Below are 18,695 nucleotides of genomic sequence, written 5' to 3'. Positions count from 1 at the left end.
TTTCCTATCTCTTTGGTGTGTATGTGCATACACACGTGCATATATATATCTATCTTTGTGTTTATGTGTGTGTATACATATATACACACATACATACATATATGTACACACACACACACACACACACACACACACAGAAAAACCATAGCAACTAATGTTCTTCTCAAGTGGAACTAAATTATCAGCAGAATTTTGGGGGAGAACAGCAACTATTTTAGATATGTTTAACTTTACAACGCATTTTTATTAGAGTACTTTTATCTGCCAAATTATGTTTTGTTTAGTACATAGTATGATTAATTTTCATTTTTTAAATCTGTACTGACTTGATTGAAAGAAATATCATAGTTAAGAGTGAAACAAATACATTTAAGATTTTTTTCAAGTTCTTCTCTCAGTGTACAAAGTCATACTGTTAGGAGTCAGTTAAGTTGACTGTATACAGAGGTATATCATTGGAAAGATATTTTCAAACCTCCCTACAAAAGGATGGTGCTATATTAGATAATAATCAGAGTCTGCTTGACAGCTTAATGTCGTCTTCCTCCTGCTTCCTTTATCCAGGTGCCATTTGTCATCTTCTCAATATGGCCGCTTTGAACTATCAGTGAAAGTTAGAACAGCATAGAAAAGAATCCCAGAGCTGAAAGGACTCTTAAGATCATCTGGTGCATCTCTCATACATTCAAGCAAGTGCTGTATAAGTCCTCTGAGATAGTAGGTGGCTACTCCTTAAAAAAAAAAAAATAATAATAATCAATGATGAAGACTCTTAATGGCTGTTTCAGCTCACTTGGTAGCCAGTGTTTCCATTGGTATTCTGATCCTGTATACTCCCAGACAGTGAAGAAACATTATTTTGTATCTAGTCTGAGTATTTCTTTACTTAAAATCCTTTTCTTCCATGCTCGATCTTTTATAGGTAAGAACTGACAAAAAGTTAAAGAGATGTTGAAAAATCAGAATCAGGGAAAAGAATCTTGAGAATCGGAGTGCTACCTCATGAAGACAGCTCAGGTGTTCTTTTACCGTCCTCAGAGGCCCTTTCTTTATAAAGATGTAGGATAGAATTACTTCCGTTTTTCTTCAGAGAAGAGACTGAAGAGGAAAGTAATATTTAAAAAGAAGCAGGCTTCAAAAAAATATGTTTGAAAAGTTAGTCTCTTGTTTGTGCAGGTGGCAGGAAATTATTTGTGTAGGACGCTTGAAATGAACGGAGGAGGCAGAGCTTGGAGCAGGATTCCAGCCCTACACACTGAAATGTCAAGATAAATACTCCATATAAGGCTCTTTGAAATTGAGTATGAAAGAGAGGGAAATGTTGCCAGACACAAAAAGAACTTAAATATCATAATCAGTTTATTCTGTGTCTAAGGTGAAACCCGTGGTATCTCTCCTTGAGAAACTCTGGACAGAATCACCAGGGCTGATAACTTCCCTAATGTAGATAGGGGTTAGTTTTCTTTGTTTTTTCCCTTCTAAAGGGAACCCCTAAGCCACTTCCTCTGGTGAAAATTTAAATACCGTAATAGGCCTTGGAATCTGTGGCCATTGAACTTACCATTTAATTGAACAGCTAATTCTGTTGGCATTTTTCTAACTCAGTCTATTCCTCATACTTGTTCAAAAGTAGTCATCTTCTGTGCAGATGGTAAATTACTCCATTACTTTTCACCAGCTGCCAACGTCTGCCTTAGATGTACTTTGAGATGTGGGTGGATGGTCCGAGCTTTTCTATAAAGTTTTTAAAAAGTACTTTAGGCTCCTGCAGATCAAAGCTGCTTTGTAAGTGTGAGATATTATCATTTTTATTATTTTAATCTCTTGCAAATTGACTTGAGGGGGGAAGGTAATATGTGCTGATTTTAGAGGCTTAAATGGTTAAATTAATGGCTTAATAACTTATGATTTAATCTTTAAATTGTTGAAGCCTTTCAAGGCAGAGTTTTAAATGAGTGGAAGGCTAAGGAATATGAAAATAAGTGTCTATACAAGCTTATTCAAAATTGTTTCGATTCGTGATTCACTGTCTGGATCATCCATGCATCCTTAAATTTACAAAAGTTATTTCTGTTTCAGCAGTATAATAAATACATATATACACATATATAATAAATTAATTAAATACTTTTTGGGTTTCCTTGGGGAAATAATATTATTCCTTGTAACTAAAGTACAGAACAGAACAGAATGAAGCATAGGTGTCTTAGAACTACATTAGAAATGTTGCAAAATCTTTCCCTGCGGAGAATTTTCACATTGTTGCCTAATGATGGGTTGACAAAAGCCTTAGGGCTCAAACCAGTCTAAAGGTGCTAAGTCCTCCAGGTTGCTTTTGAAAATGAAATATAAATGCCATTCTGTAGTAGTTTTAGTCTACCTCCCCACACTGTTCTCTTCCCTTCTTTTTCAGTGTGAGGATGGAAAAAAGATGCTTTAATTATTTTTTCAGAGCACAAATAATTTATAATTTTTTTATAATTCTGGAGAGGATAGTTCTTTCCTTATAAGTGCTTTTCTCCACCCCACCCCCAAATATAGCTTTCCCTAATTACAAAAATGATTTAGAAAATGTAGAAAAGAACATAGGAGAAAATAAAAATGAGTGCATATTTGTCCTTCAGTTTTCTTCTACACACATACTGGGGATCACATTGGACATACTGTTTTAATCCTTTTTAATCCTTTTTCCACTTAATATATTATGAACTTTTTTCAATGTCATTAAAATTTATCTGAATATTATATTAAATTAATAGCTACATAATATCCATTTAAACATTCCCTTTTTGTTGAACATTTAGGTTGTTTCCAGATTTTTTTCACAATTATAAATAATAATCTGTAGAACTACCAAACCAGGGAAATTACTGCCCCCATTTTCTTAATAGATTTTTCTTAGAGTAGCATTATATTTTACTGGCTGATAACTTGAACTTAGGTTTCAAATAGAATTTGAATCCCAGCTCCACCATATTTACCAGCTGCTATAGTCACTTAACCTATAAACCTCTGTTTCCTCATTTATAAAATTAAGATAATATTGATAGCTACCTCATAGGGTTATTACAAGAATTAAATTAAATGGTAATTTATGTAAAGTATCGCACAGTGCCTTGGGATATACTATATGCTTAGTAAAGTGTTTATTTTTACTTAACGTTGTACACACGTTTGGTTATTTCCTTAAGATAAATTCTCAGAATCAGTATTGCTAAGGTAAAAATATGAATATTTTAAAGATTTTTGACAGTATTGCTGTCAAAACTTTTATGTCAGAATGCTAATGATGTATAGGAGCCCACCTCGTCGGAAAGTTGTGCCAATTTACACTAGCAGCCCCATCATATGAGAACATCAGTTTCTTTGAATCTCACCCCCACTTGATGTTATTAAAATATGTGTTTGCCAATTTCATAGGTAAAAGATTGGCATTTAATTATTTTTTCAGCTACATTTTAACAACTAAATGCTCAATTTTAATGATTTTTAAAAGTGTTTTGCAATGGCAATAGTTTGTGAAACTCAGAAATATATTAATAATAAAACATTAATATTTGTTAAAGCGGGGTGGTCTGGATAGTTAATTCATAGGATATATTTGTATACAATTTTATTACTTAAACCCAGAGGTAAGAGTTTTTGTCAGTAGAGAGGGTCATTAGGTTTGCTTGAAATACTATCTAAGATTTCATTGTAATTAAGTTACTGCTTTTTGTTCGCCTGTGGACAGTGTTAAAAAAATAAGACTAGTTTATTCTCAATTGATTTAAAATTCACCTTATGCTTCTCTTAATTTGCTTAATAAGTCCTTTCTCCATACATAAACTCCTCAATACTGCCAAAGTCTGTATGAGGTATTATCCTCACATTCTGGGGGGCAGTACTGTATGTTCCATGAGATATTTGAAGTATTCGCAGATCTAACTCTTTTCCCCCATTTATGTTTATTTCCCCAATTTCATTCTATTTTAAAATTTTAATTTCATTATCCGTTTTTGCATCTATACGTTTTTAGAAATCTGTTTTACTAGTTCTATTAGTGGCATTAAATAAACAAAAGAAAGCAGTAGAATTTGATGTTAACTAATTATTTAATCTTGATGCTTTCTGAGTGCACAGTCAGTACTGAGATGAACAATCTGATGTGACTAAATTGTTTGAATAAAATTAAGTAAAAATATCAGTGATTTATAAAACTATACCCATTGATAACATAATATAGTCTTGTTTTTAAAGGACTGAAAATTAGTGGAAGAAATTTTCCTTTCCACTAGCTTTGCAAGAAAGAAATAATCTTCTTTGAATATCCTCCTGTAAATCCCACTGCAAATTGTAGTGTGCACAGAACAGAATCATGGTGCCTAATCCTCCTCTTTTCATGGTTTAGTCCATACAAAGAGCAGAGCTGGAAATTGGATCTTTTGACAGCAGTTACTAAGCAACAGAATTTGGATGTTTTGGGTTAACATCCTAATATATCATGTAGCTGATTTGTTGAAGTTTGTGCATGTATTAACTGAGAGAAGTGGACACTCCGGAAGTGACTACGGGTCCCTGGATGGCTGGGGGGGCGGGCGCTTGTTGTTGTTTTGTTTCACGCACTTTGTCTTTTGGCGGTTGCATCTGTTTGGCACACAAAGGAGGATGCTGCAGATCTTTAGTAGAACTTTCAGACCTTGTGACTTTTCATACCATTAAGAATACCTCATTCTGTGTGGCTCGTGTTATGTGAAAATGTTAGAATTTTTCCTGAAAAGCAGGGAGAACAAATAAGGTCATTCCAGGAAGCTTTAGTGCTTTGCCAGAAGTTTAGGTCCACTTCCTGAGGCAGTTTCATTAGAAGACAGCTAATGTTTGCTTGGTGTACTCCCAAGTTATTTTTAGAAACTGGAGATTATTACTGATAGCACCGATTTGAATTTGCTCATTTACGTTTTTATATGCTACCAAATACGATTAGAGTATACTTTCAACTAATTGTTGACAGACTTACTACACTGGGGATTTTTAAGTCATCGGATTCCGACTGTCATCAGATTCCTACTAATTAGGTAGTTCACGCCAACTACCTCAGAACTGAGATGAACTCTTTCAGCCTCAAAAGAAGCAGAGAATTTGGCTTCGCTTACCTCAGAGAACTGAAGAGTTTATATAAAATGGAGGACAGAATCTGCTTAGAACACACTTTGCTGTGGTTTGTGATTCTGAACGGCTGGGATTAACATGGGGCTGCTGCTGGCATGTTCCATTTGTATTCATACAGACTCCAGCGTCTGCAGCTGCTGCCCCTCCCCTGCACACAGGTGTCTCCCAGTTTGTCTGCAGATTCCAGCAGTGGGCTGTGTGCCTAGGGAGTTTGCAGTGTCCCCGAGGACCACATTCAGACTGCCCTTCACCCCTGTGTGTGAGGAAGCCCAGACCTCCTTTTCCTGCAGCCAGGCTGCTCCTGCCGCAAGCCCAGGCTCCTCACATTCTAAGTCACCTTGTATGACCCACCACCCACCTTTGCACATAAGAGAGGTGGTACCAGAGAATTTGAGGATGGCAGTCTCCTTATGTTCACAGCTAGAAATAGACTATGGCATTCTGTGTTTTCTAGAGATGCTCTTCATCTTACAGAACAGTCTTCAGTAGTTCCATGGTGGCTGATGCCACTCGTTTTCACACTTTTTCTTTCTTCAGCTCTTCCCATTCTTTTCCTTTAGCCTTCTCTTTCAGACTTCTCACCCGACATTAAGGCTAGGTATATATACATACATACATACACACACACACGTACATATGTGTACGTGTGTGTGTGTGTGTGTGTGTGTGCTGACAATTTTACCTGCTCTACAGGAAACTCCCTGATAAAACTAGGATGATCATACACTCCAATTTGCTTTGAGCAATCCTGGTTTTTACCTGTTGTTCCAGCAAGTTTATTAACAGTTCCCCCCTTTCAAGTGTCCTGGTTTGCATGATAACTTACATGATCCCCTGCTGATAACCTCTCCAGCAAGAAAAGGCTTGAGCATCATACTTTCATCTTACTAAATGAGAGGATCAGAACTTAAATTAATTTTTTAAAGAGCCTGTAAGATTTAGCCGCGTTAGCCACAGCGTCAGCCCACCCGGCTAACTGTTGCACTGGCGTCATTTGATCTAGAGCAGGCACGGCATGTGTGCTGTGGCTGATGGGAAGTTTGCACTTCACTTGCAGTTTTCTAATAGGGGTAGTTTGAACAATTGTACGTTTGGTTTTTTTTTTTTTTCATCTTTCCTTCTAGTACTTCTCCTTTTCAGGTTCATCTACCTAAGTTGTGGTAGAATGTCCCGGCTTACTCTGTAAATACCTCACTTAGATTTTAGTCTGGCACCTACTCCCATGTATTTGCCTGTCGAATCTGAGTATCTTCTTAGTAAACAGTTCCCTGGGCCTAGGCCAGGATGCCAAGAATGGAAGGGGCTGAGGAGATGAGGCAGAAACATGAATCCAGCAGGAGAGTGATGACCTTGTATTGCACTTGTGACAGGATAAGGCAAAGAATGTGTAAGAGGTAAAAGGGGTGTGTGTATTTAAATTAGAGCAGAGTTGCTCCCCAAAGAAGTTTCAGTTGACTGGTCCACTGAAACTGGTCAAGTTACAACTGGAATTGCATTGCCTTGGTCATGGTTAGTATGTTGTTAAGAGTTACCTGTGATTACTCCTCTCCCAGTGATAGTAATTAGTACATTAAGAGCAGTCTGTAAAAAAACATTAAATGACTGCTGTAGGTATTTTTTTTCTAAAATGTCATAGGTAGCCCATGTAGTCAACTGTCAAGAGATTTGTAGTGCTTCATGAATCACAGTATCTGAGATAAGTTGATGAGACTACATAGCAATTTATCATCAGTTTAGACCCAAGCAGTGTCCTTAGTAAGGTCCCTGTAGCTGTGTAAACTCTATACTGTTTTTAAGAAGGGAGAAGGGCTGATTCAGGAAAAGTGTAGAAAGTAGGGTCCCGGGTCCCTGTGGCTCTGATCCATATTACAGCTCAACAGACAGAATTATATACTGCATCAGAGCCTTTAATAGAATTCTGAAAAATATTTTGAAGAACAAAGCATTATTTTCAGTGACTCTTTAACTCACCTGAGTTTATAAGATTACATTGACTGTTGTATCGGTCCAGTCTTCAAAAAATAGCAAAGAACCACAGTGGAACAGCTTCCAGTCTTTTCCATTGTCTCTTCCAATTCTCTTCTGCTTCATCTCTCACCCACCATTCCCCACACACACCACACCAACACTGCCACCTCTTCATTTTCATTCTTGTTGACTACATGTCAGTTTCTGCAGTGCTCTTGAATTTTCTCACCTCTGTGCCTTCTAATATTCAGTATGCTCTGCTTAGACCACTTTCTTTGCTGTCTTCTACTGGTTGTTCCTCCTCAGGTCTCAACTTAAATGTCACTTCCTAAATTTAGGAGTGTAGCGTTGACTCCATCAGCCTCTGTCAGTCAGGATAGGCTAAGTTACGCTGCAATAACGAGCAACCCCCAAATCTCAGTGGCTTAACACAACAGTTTGTTTCTTGCTCCCAGTACCTGTCCCTCATGGCTCAGAGAGACAACTCTGCTCCTTGTAGTTTCTCAGAGACTCAGGCTAATAGATAGTGGAGGCTCCATCCCACATGTGATTCCATAATAGCCAAGGCAGGATAAAGGGAATATGGCGAAACATAAGTGGCTTTAGTGGCTCTTAAAGCTTCTTTCTGAAAGTGATACATTTTCCTCACATGTCAGTAACCAAAGTAAGCCCCATAATCATACTTAACTTAGGAGAGAGTAAAGAAGTACAGTCCTCTAACATGCCAGAAAGAGAACCAGGATGTTTATGGGGACCCCCCCATGACCACCACAGCTCCCTTGCTCAATACCACCAATCATTATGTATTTCCTCTAGCTTTATGTCACACTCATTGTAGTTACATGTCACCTGCTTCCACCACTCTAAGTTTTGTGAAGGTAGGGTCATATTTGTCTTATTTATTACTCTCTACTGCCTTCATTAATGTTTGACACACAGTAGGAATTTAAAACACATTTGTTGAATGACTGAATAGAGCAACACTCCAAGATTCAGCCCTTAGCCTTGTATTCTTCTGCCTCTACCATTTCTTCTTGGAGATCTCATTCCCTCTCGTGGTTTCAGCAGTCATGCCCCTGAGGGTGCTTTCATCCTCATCATCCTCAGGGCCATCTCCAACTACTTCCTCGATGTTTCTACTTGAATATACATGCTTAAATTTATTCTTGCAGTAAACATTTATTGATTATTTTCTGGAAAGGCATTATACTAAGTGAAGAGGATACAGAGATCGTTAAGAGCACTTGCCTCCAGAGGCTTACAGTTCTAGTATAATACCCAGAAAAATACCGTGCATCCATAGCACATACACAAAATACAAAATGCTGTGCCAAAGGAGAAGAGAGACAAGTGACCCATGGCAAGGTGGAGTTAGAACTTGTATGGTTTCAATCACTGACTCCATTGAGCAAGTATCATTACTAACTATTGTGCTGTGCTGGGGACTGGAGCTGACAGGGACCTCACAATCCATTGGGAAGACAGACAGCTAAGGATGGAAGGGTAAATGGGATGGTGACACAGTGTGGGAGAGTGACTCCGAGGTAAAGGGAATGGTGCAGAGGGAAGCAGCAGAGCCATTCTTGAAGCATGCTTTCCCTTATGCATGTGTGCAGCAGACATGGATTAAGCAGCAGTGAGGTATCAGACCCTGAAAACAGTAGTGAGGAGACAGTGCCTCCCTTACAGAACATAGTTAGCTGGGGAGGAACGTACCATCTAGATTGTCAGTGTGAGTTGTTTTGTGTTGCTGTTGTTTTTGTGGGGTTTGGGGGGTTTTTTTGCACCTTTGAAGGTGACTTTTGAGAAAGGCCAAAAAAGTAAGTCCATGTGCAGCTAATTTGAAGTCTAAAAAATTAAAAGTCAATATATCAAAATTATATCATTTAAGACCTAGTTTTTCAACACAAAAAGAAAACTTAAACTTTAAAAAAGTCCACTTACATTGCTTATTCTATTTGTAAGTCTAGTAAAATTTGTTGTCCATTTTATAATTTAATTAAATTTCTTTAACTATCTTAAACTGTATTTACACATACAAAATATTTTATTTTCTCTTTGCAGCACTTCAGTTGTTTAACAAACAAAACATTCCAAGTTTCAAAGTAAATACATAAGTATATTTATTTAGTAATAAATTAAAACATAATATGAAATATGGTTAATCTTAGATTATCCTTACCATTTTCAAGGCTATTGACATTATCTTTTACCTTCCAACATAAAATTAATTATTCAATTGAGTATTTTAAATTGAACGAGCAAGGCTAATCTATTACTCTAATATGGTAAAATTTTTGAATTGTTACAAATACTTTAAAGACCAAGCATACACAGGTTGTCTTTAAACTTTGTATGAAAATACTGATATTGTAGGTTTGATTTACTTTATTTCTCTACCTAAGTTTTAATCTTCTGTAGTTAAAAGATGCCTACTAAGGAACCTTATGCCCCACAAGCGAGATGGGGGAGGGGTGGTTACCATCTTGGTTGATGTTACATATCAACCAGAGATTGGACTGGGATGCAGGAAATTCTTACTGATGACACCAATGGGATGCACTGAGCCCCAATTATAGTCACTGGAAAAGGAACCCTCAACATTTACAAAAAGGCTGGTCTCAAGGCCTTGAGCACGTATAGTCAACTTATACATACATTGATTCTTCTGTCTGGCTTGAAACTGCTACCTCCTTATCAGGACATAAGAACTTCCTTCACTGCTAGGTTTAATTTCCATGTCTTTGGCTGTCATAAGACAATGTACTGTTATCTTTTGTCTGATTCTAAAGATAGAACCAGATCTGTCTGATCCTTTATGCCCAACTTTAATGCTTTTGCAAACACTTTGACCATTATGGTCTGATTTGAGTTGACAGCTTCTGCTGTTTGAATGTTATTCTTGCTTAACAGGGCCACAATTCTTACAGATAATAAAATAACATCCAATTTTATTTTACATTTCCCTTGTGGCTTCATGTAGCTCTTGAGTCACAACACTGATGTCATGCTCCTGATATAGATAGGAGAGACCTTTGTGACAAACTTGATGGGATTTGTCAGTTGATTAATGACCAGCTGTTTTTCAGCATCCCAGGTATGACACAGCCGTGATCCAATTGTATCGTCTTGGGCAAGATGATAACTGCTTTGTCTATTAAATTCTAATTTAGTATAGTCTGAAATATTGGTGTTTTACTCTGCTTTGTTTAGATATTGCTCAAGAATTAACTAAATTTTATCTTCTGGGAAATTGTCATAGTTATGGAAAGCAGTGCGGTAACAAATGGCTTTGCTTTCTTCCAGATCTTTGATGATGCGTACAAATCCCAGCTCAGTTGTGTAGTCGTGGATGACATTGAGAGACTGCTTGGTGAGTCATAATGTTTGCCATTGTACTGTCTTTGCCACATTACAACTCATGTCTCACCAATCACAAGAGAAAAATAATGGGTATTTACAAACTATAAAGCAATAGAAATACCTTTCTTTGTCTTATACGGAAATATAACATTATCTCTTATCTCTCTAGTCAATGGTGGTATTCGTGTTAAATATGCCTTAACTCTATTAAATATGACTGTAACTCTATTATAAACTGCTTTCTTGTAAGGACTCCTGCCTCATATTAGTTTGTATCTTCTATGGAGTTCCCTGCCCATAATAAATGATTAGTAATTTTTGATAATGGGTAGATTTGCTATTTAGTACCTCTGAAGCTCAGAGGTTCCACTTATGAACTTTGACAAAACTAATGAAAGAAAGATTTATGATTGGAGTGCGGTAACACTTGGGGCAGAAGCTGCAAGCTCCTTGTACCTTAGTTTCTACTCTTATAAAAGAGACTCTGTTCTCTTCCTTACTTACCCCATTGAGTAATTGTGAAGACAAAAATGGGGTGATAATATTGAAAACATTCTGAAAGTTAAAAGTGTTTTACAGTGATTTTTAAAAAATATTTATTAAACATTTCCTAAGTTTAAGTACACTCCTACAGGACACAAAGATGGATAAGACAGCCCCTGCACTCAACTCATAAGATTTAATCTACAAGGAAATGCCAGAAAAGTGTTGTTACTCTTACATTCTATTTCATTGCAAAAATTAGATAAATCTGGAATCAACTTAATAACAGTAGCACAGGATGTTGTAATAAACTGTGTTGAAATTGAACCCACCTGGTGACTTAATAAACCTCTGAAAATACTACCCAACACCTGGTGAATCCCATCCCTTCTTCCTTGAGCTATCCATAATGTTGTAGTAATGATTTCAAGTTAACTGTTCTGACTATGTTTTTCCCATGATTTTCAGACTTGCTTTAGGCCCTCTGTTATTTTTTCTATTTCCTAAGGCACTGTTTGTTCTTAACAAAGCAGGTATATCTGTGAGGTCTTAAATTGAGAGTTTTGTCTAGTGACCTGGGTTTTTGGTCTGCTATTTTTGATACATTTCAGCCCAGTTTATAGGATTATTTCTTTAAAAGCTTTTAGGCACATACTCATAGCTCTGTGTGAATTCCTTTATCTAAACACAATTGAGATGTGTGGTCATAGCAACACTACTATGTCAGGAATGTGTGCCCTCGAAGTATATTTTCACTTGTATGAATAGTTATCTGTGCGTGTTTGTTCATTTATTCAACAAGCATTTGCTGAGCCTGACTGTGTTAGAATTATTAGGGTCTCAGAAAAATAGGTAAGATGCTGTCTGTTGTTATAACATATATTGGCAAAACTTAATGCAGAGTAGAGTGTGCCATTGTTCTGGATAATCAGAAAAGGGAAGGATAACTTTTGACTTCAGAGGGCTGGTGCCTGAAGGTAGCTGTAAGCACAGGGCAAGGGTGCATATGCAATGTGCAGAGAAAGCTAAGGAGGTGGCATTTGTGCTAAATCTTCAAGGGTTGGTAGAAATTTAACAGGTGGAAAGTTCTCTTAGTAAATTCTTTGTTCTTCACCACCTGAGGACCAATCTTAGTGGCTCTACCATCTTTTCAGTTATAATTAAGTCCCTTACTTACCATTTTCCCCTCTAACCATTTTCTAGCATGGTGTTTTGTTGCCTGTGTACTTACTGTATTGCCATGGTTTGCAGCAATTCCTTGGAAATGCTTCATAAACACACCTGGAGGTTTTTACCCTCTTTAAAAAAAACAAACTTTCTCTGAATAGCAGACAAAGATGTCTATATGAACTCAAAATGTATATGTAGAAGCTATTTTTTAAAAATTTACTGGTAAGAGTTCTTAAATAATATTTTAAACATTCAAGTTATCAGAGATATTTTTTCTTATTACCATTAGTTGCATGGCTGTTGGGCTGAGTTTTCTCTTGATGTACCATGTTTCCCCAAAAATAAGACCTAGCCAGACAATCAGCTCTAATGTGCCTTTTGGAGCAAAAATTAATATAAGACCGGGTCTTATTTTACTGTAATATAAGACTGAGTCTTATATAATATAAGACCGGGTCTTATATAATATAATATAAGACCCGGTCTTATATTAATTTTTGCTCTTATATTTGGGGAAACAGGGTAGAAAAATCTGAATGTTTGGAATATGTGCATATATGTACTGATCCCTAAACATAGCAATGTTTCTCTTCCAGATTATGTCCCTATTGGCCCTCGATTTTCTAACCTGGTGTTACAGGCTCTTCTTGTGTTGCTGAAAAAGGCTCCTCCTCAGGTAAAAATAATAAAGGAACATTTTCACAGTTTTTCTGGTAAATTCCATATATCGGTGCACTCTCTTTAAATAAACATACAGCATTCTGTTGATGGATTTTGAAGGTCATCTAGTCTCGCCTTCTGTGTTAACGTAAATGATTTTCTTAACAGTCAGAAAAGTTCTTCAGTGTTTTTCTTGAAGCTCTCAAGATCCCATAGCTTCAATTAGTTTTGTTTTGTGAGTTCCCCATCATATTACATACACATCCTGTCCCCACTTCATCTCCTATGAGAGATCATGATATTAATATAGAAGGGATTAAATACATGTTCCCATTTGTTTCATATCATTTCATAGGTTTTCTAAGAATTTGTATTTGAGGAAATTAATTCCTATAGGCAGACGGTTTGTTTTTTTTAATTTTGACAGGTGAATTTCAGTTATTTCTCTTGTGGCATGTAGCATATTTGAGGAGTGAGTTTATAACCAATATCTTGGTTCATATGGTTGCATTTTTACTGATGTGGTGATTGGAGACTGGTGACTTTGATAGGTTAACACATTTAAAACTAACCTAAGAGGGATGGTTAAATATGTTAATTATGTAGAGGCTGCCAGAGCATGTTTGGCTATGACAGAAGACACAAATTCTCTTGATTGATTCTACATGCTAATACCTCGAAGAAATGCCAATCAAAAGCAGATACAAAGGGATTAAGTACTAACTTGCAAAACATCTTAATGTCTATATGGAAATATATTCGAAGTTAGACATATAAACTAAGCTCTATGGAAAATATTTAATATTGAGCTGGTGATTTAATAGTTAAATGTGTGTGTGTGTGTGTGTGTGTGTGTGTGTGTGTGTGTTAGACCTTAAGGAAAGGATTTGTCTTGATTTTCTAGGGGTTTTTTGTTTGTTTTTAATTTCTGGAATAGTGAAAAGAAACATAACCTATAACAACCTTGAAATTTTATTACGTATAAGTGTTGTGAAAGGATTTTTTAAATCCTATTTCCATAAACTATCATTCCCAGTAATTGGAGTTTTAGCTTATACTAAGGCTGAAGTTAGAGAAGTGAAGTGAGTATATTTTTCCTTTCTCTGATTCCTTCAATAAATACGTAAATAGATATATCTAAAGTTGCTAGAACAAAAATAACCCCAGTATTTAAATATATCACATACCAGGGCAGCTGGTTAGCTCAGATGGTTAGTGCGTGGTACTCTTTTTTTTTTTTTTTAATTTATTTTTAAAATTTATTGGGGTGACAATTGTTAGTAAAATTACATAGATTTCAGGTGTACAATTCTGTATTACATCATCTATAAATCCCATTGTGTGTTCACCACCCAGAGTCAGTTCTCTTTCCATCACCATATATTTGATCCCCCTTAAGTGTGTGGTACTCTTAACAAGGTTGCCAGTTCAATACCTGCATGGGCCACTGTTAGCTGCATCTTCCACAACTAGATTGAAACAGCTACTTGACTTGGAGCTGATGGGTCCTGGAAAAACACACATACACGCATACATACATGCATACCTACATACATAAATAAATCACATACCAAAAAATCCTTTTTCATGAAATCTGCATTTTAAAAATTATTAGATTGGGAGACTTTCCAGGCATTTAAATTTATTTCTTAACAGATATATATTTTTTTCTTTTTTTTTTTTTCCACATAAAAAGAATTTATGCTAAAAGTCACTTAGGAGAGGAAAGAATAATTTTTCAGTGGTATTTTTCAAACTGCCTGCCTTTACATTGTTAAGTACTGTACACATTGATTTAAACAGAGAGACATCCCCTACCTGAGAATTATGTGTAATCTAAAATAGATGCTAATAGAAATAAACAACATATTAACAAATGACCTGCAACATTTTGATTAAACATTTAGGAATAAATTCCTATTTTGTAAAAATCATTGTAAGACTTGAGGAGAACATTATCTCATGCTTTTGAACCTTACAACATCTGATACAGGTTTATACATATGCACTTCATGAATAATGTATTCAACTATATATATATATATCATTTATACGAAACAATATATTTTTGAGTGTCATTTTAGTAGGATTAACTGTTTAACTGTGGCTTGTATTATTTGGCAAGGTATGACTAAAGTGATAAGATTCAAAACTAAGTAAAGTTCAAATGGTCAATAAGCACATGAAAAGATACTCAACATCATTAGCCATCAGGAAAATGCAAATCAAAGCCACAATGAGATACCACTTCATACCCACTAGATGGCTATAATCAAAAGTCAGATAATGATAAGTGTTAGCATGCATAGGGAGAAATTGGAACCATTGTGCACTGCTGGTGACAGTATAAAAATCATGCAGCCTTTGGAAACAATCTAGCAGTTCCTCAGCGGGTTGAAGCTAGTTACCATATGTCCCCACAATTCTAAGTATATACCCAAAAGAAGTGAAAACATATGCTTACCCAAAAGCTTGTACCTGAATGTTCATAGCAGCATTATTCATAATAGCCAAGAAGTGGAACCCACCCAGATGTTCATCCAATGAAATAAAATGTGGTATATACATACAATGGAATATTATTCGGCAATAAAAAGAAATGAGTACTGATACATGCCATAACTTGGATGAACCTTGAAAACATGCTAAGCGAAAGAAGCCAGTCACAAAAAACATGTTGTGTCATTCCATTTATATGAAATGCCCAGAATTGGCAAATCTATAGAAACAGAAAGTAGATTTGTGAGTGGTTACTTTGGATTGGGAGGGGTACATAGGGAGAATGAAAGGTGACTGCTAATTGGTATGAGGTTTCTTTTTTGTGTGGTGAAAATATTTTATAATTGATTGTGGTGATGAGCGCACATCTCTGTGAACATACTAAAAACCATTGAATCGTACACTTCAAAACAGTAAGTTGTGTGTTATACAAAAATATATCTCAATAAAATGGTTACCAGAAAAAAAGTGGTTTCAGAAGCTACTTAATGATGAGAGGGGGATTATATAAAGAGCTAGAAGTGAGGAGTGAGCTCCCAAGGCCCCTGGCCCAGCTTGGGAGAAGTCTTAGAAATAGGACTTGGATCGTTAAAAAGGGATGTGGAATGAATTTCTCTTGGGAATGAAAAGGAAGGATATAAGAATACATAAGAAGTAAAAGATCTGGTCGCCTTAGTGATTGGAAATGGCAGAGATTCTCTTTTAAGAGAATACCAGCCTGTCATTAATCAGCATTTAGTGACTGTGACCTGGACTGCTAGATGACTTCCTGTATAAGTGAATCAGTGGCAGAAGAAATTCATGTTTGAAATATTTCTTGTTGGCACATATTTAACAAAATAAAAATATGCTTTCTCTGTGTCACCTTGCTTTTTAAAATTCAATTCTATTCTCTTGGGAAAATTTCAGGCTGATCCAGTGTCAAGAATATTTGTCATTTTAGAGTAGAAACATTTATGTTTTTTAGATATTTTCATTAAATATTAAAAGTATATGAATCTGAATGTTGTAGAAATGCATAGATTGGTAGAAAACTATCACTGTCAAGAAAACAGGTATTTTTCTTTAAAAAGAGGAATGGTACATATATACAATAGAGTAATCATATCAGTCACAGAATCCTTAATTTTGCATTTGTTGTAATTCCAGCTTTCACACAGAAAAATTGTGTGCATGTGTGCACATGCTCAAATAAAAGAACCCCTTCGGGGGCACTATGTTGTTATGTATCAAGATATTCTCTTTTCTACTTTCCCCCTCCCCCACACCTCTCCCTCGTTGTAAATTGGCTTATTAAAACTGGTTCACAAGCCTTCCTTTTTTCCCTTTGTGATTGCTTTGGTCTTGGATTTTCAGTGTAAGACTAAAAATTCAAGTCAGATTTCAGTTACTAGGATAATTTTCTTTGAATTTAAAATTTTTCTAAGTAAATGCATAGATTTTTAATGAACCTGATATTCAGTGGATTTGCTTTAAATTTAGCTGGAGAGTTAGTTTCATGATTCATTTATTAGTCTTTTGAAAGTATAAAAAGTGGTATCGGTAGTTCATGAAGACTGAAAAACATCATCACATTTTGTTTAGCATCTTTTTAAAACCAATTAAAAGCTTTTCTAAAATGGATTGAACAGGAGAAAATAAAACATGTTCCCTAGGTCTTTATTTCAATCAAGTTTCCCTGTGTTCTGCAGGAGAAGAGATCGAGGGGGGATAGAAAAATTGAAAAGGGCTGTCCCAGCAGGGAGCCACGCCGGAGAAAAGGGCTGCTCTGAGAACTCGGCAGCCACAGCTCAGAGGCTCCCAGGCTGCTTCATCTACATGCAGAGTCACACAAGGCATGGGGGCGCTCACCGTCACCACAGAGGTTTCACATGTGCTTCCCTGCTGGTTCCTGTGAAAAGCTAACAATTGGCTTGGAGGGTAAAAGACCACTGCCGTTCACCCTCCCTGAGCTGGACGTACAATTTGTCCAGTGTTAGGAAATGTCCGGCTTAGCCGTGAGAGGCTTGAAGACTCCCCTCCTTCCAGTGAGAGCCCTAAAGCCGCCTCTTTTACTTGATGACACTGGGGCTCTTTTCAAGTTTTGCAGATTTATGGAAGTTGAGGAGAATGTGCTTTTCAAGATCAGGAGTTTGAAAGCCTTGGTCTTAATGTCAAGGAAGCAGCAGTGTAGTAAGGCGGCAGGGCCAGGTAAATCTTCCCGCAGCCTGCAGCACCAGTGGCTTTGTTATTTTCCTCATAGATCTCTTCTGGTGCCTTCTTTTTGTAGGGTGGGGTGCGGGAGACAGAATAAAGTACCTGAAAAGGAACTCCTCAGGCTGTAAAATGACATGACTTCCCAGTTTCCTCAACAAGTGTGAGAGTAGTTAAGCCCATTGCGTGACTGCCTTAATGCTACTTTTACTTAACACTTTTGGGAGTCAGACTGGAAGATCTCATCTGTATGTAAGAGAATAGCCTTGTAATTTATGGAGAACCAATCCTCATTCAGTTCAGTGCTTCCCAACCTTTTTCAGATCGTGGCGTATAGAAAATGGTAACATTTGAGGATGTAAAGGTGTGAGGCCACCACTCACAGCTGGCCAGAGGTGCAGCCAGCCCAAGGGCCACCCAGCCTTCCCGAGGGCCGACGAGAATTGATTCTCTTAGTCCACCTGTAACTCATATGCAGCACGCCAGTTAGAAACCTCTTTGGAAAATACAAGCTTTTACAAAGGAAGACCACTCCAAATTCATAGCAGTATTACTGAAGTAGAACTCAGGCCTAACTACCAGTTGTCAGAGTTTTAGCTAAAGTATAAAATTGTTGAAAAAAAATAGCTTCCTCACTGCTCTTGCACCTGGGAATATTATCTAATAAAAACAGGTAGTGATAAGAGCCAGGATGGGCTCTAAACATGTGAACCAAAAAGAAACTTAGTAAACTCCTGATGGGAACTCTGGCAGACATACTTGTTTCTCCATGGGTTTCGCTTTAACATTACCAGTCTCTAAACAAGATTGCTTTTTATGTGATCCTTATATGACATCTTAGTACAGTCTTACTTCAGAGATATTGTTAGGAAGTTGGTAATATTAAGCAACTCTTCAGGCTTAGGGTTGCTTTAGCGAAGTAAGTAGATAATGGAAGAGACTCCAAACCGTGCAGGCCTAAACATGAGTATCTCCCCATCTATCTGTTGAAAATTAACTCTGGCTAATGACTACAATATGACTCAATAAGATATATAACCACTTTAGGAAGGAGGTTTAGTCATTTTGCCAGACACATTAATCGTAATCACTGATGTGGTGACTTTTGCATTGGACTTCTTTATTGAAAAATGGCTGAATGATGATTGACCATTTAGGGGCCCAGTTTTCCCGTTTATTAAGTCAGTGGCATGAGATGGCTACTACATCTT

The 18,695-nt window shown here is 36.7% G+C and overlaps 1 protein-coding gene across 2 annotated transcripts in view; it reads left to right on the top strand.

Moving 5' to 3' along the window:
• The window catches only part of NSF (N-ethylmaleimide sensitive factor, vesicle fusing ATPase), a 126,736-nt gene that overhangs the window by 86,320 nt on the left and 21,721 nt on the right, over positions 1-18,695 (top strand). For both annotated transcript variants that reach the window (XM_019732985.2, XM_074320757.1), the window contains exons 16-17: positions 10,423-10,489; positions 12,729-12,808. In XM_019732985.2, the coding sequence (XP_019588544.1) occupies positions 10,423-10,489; positions 12,729-12,808 (147 nt within the window). The remainder of the gene's footprint in view (positions 1-10,422; positions 10,490-12,728; positions 12,809-18,695) is intronic.

Source organism: Rhinolophus sinicus, linkage group LG15 (assembly GCF_036562045.2).
Source record: "Rhinolophus sinicus isolate RSC01 linkage group LG15, ASM3656204v1, whole genome shotgun sequence".
Lineage (NCBI taxonomy): Eukaryota > Metazoa > Chordata > Mammalia > Chiroptera > Rhinolophidae > Rhinolophus > Rhinolophus sinicus.
Note: the sequence above shows the minus strand (reverse complement) of the source record. Positions and strands in the feature narration are given on the sequence as shown.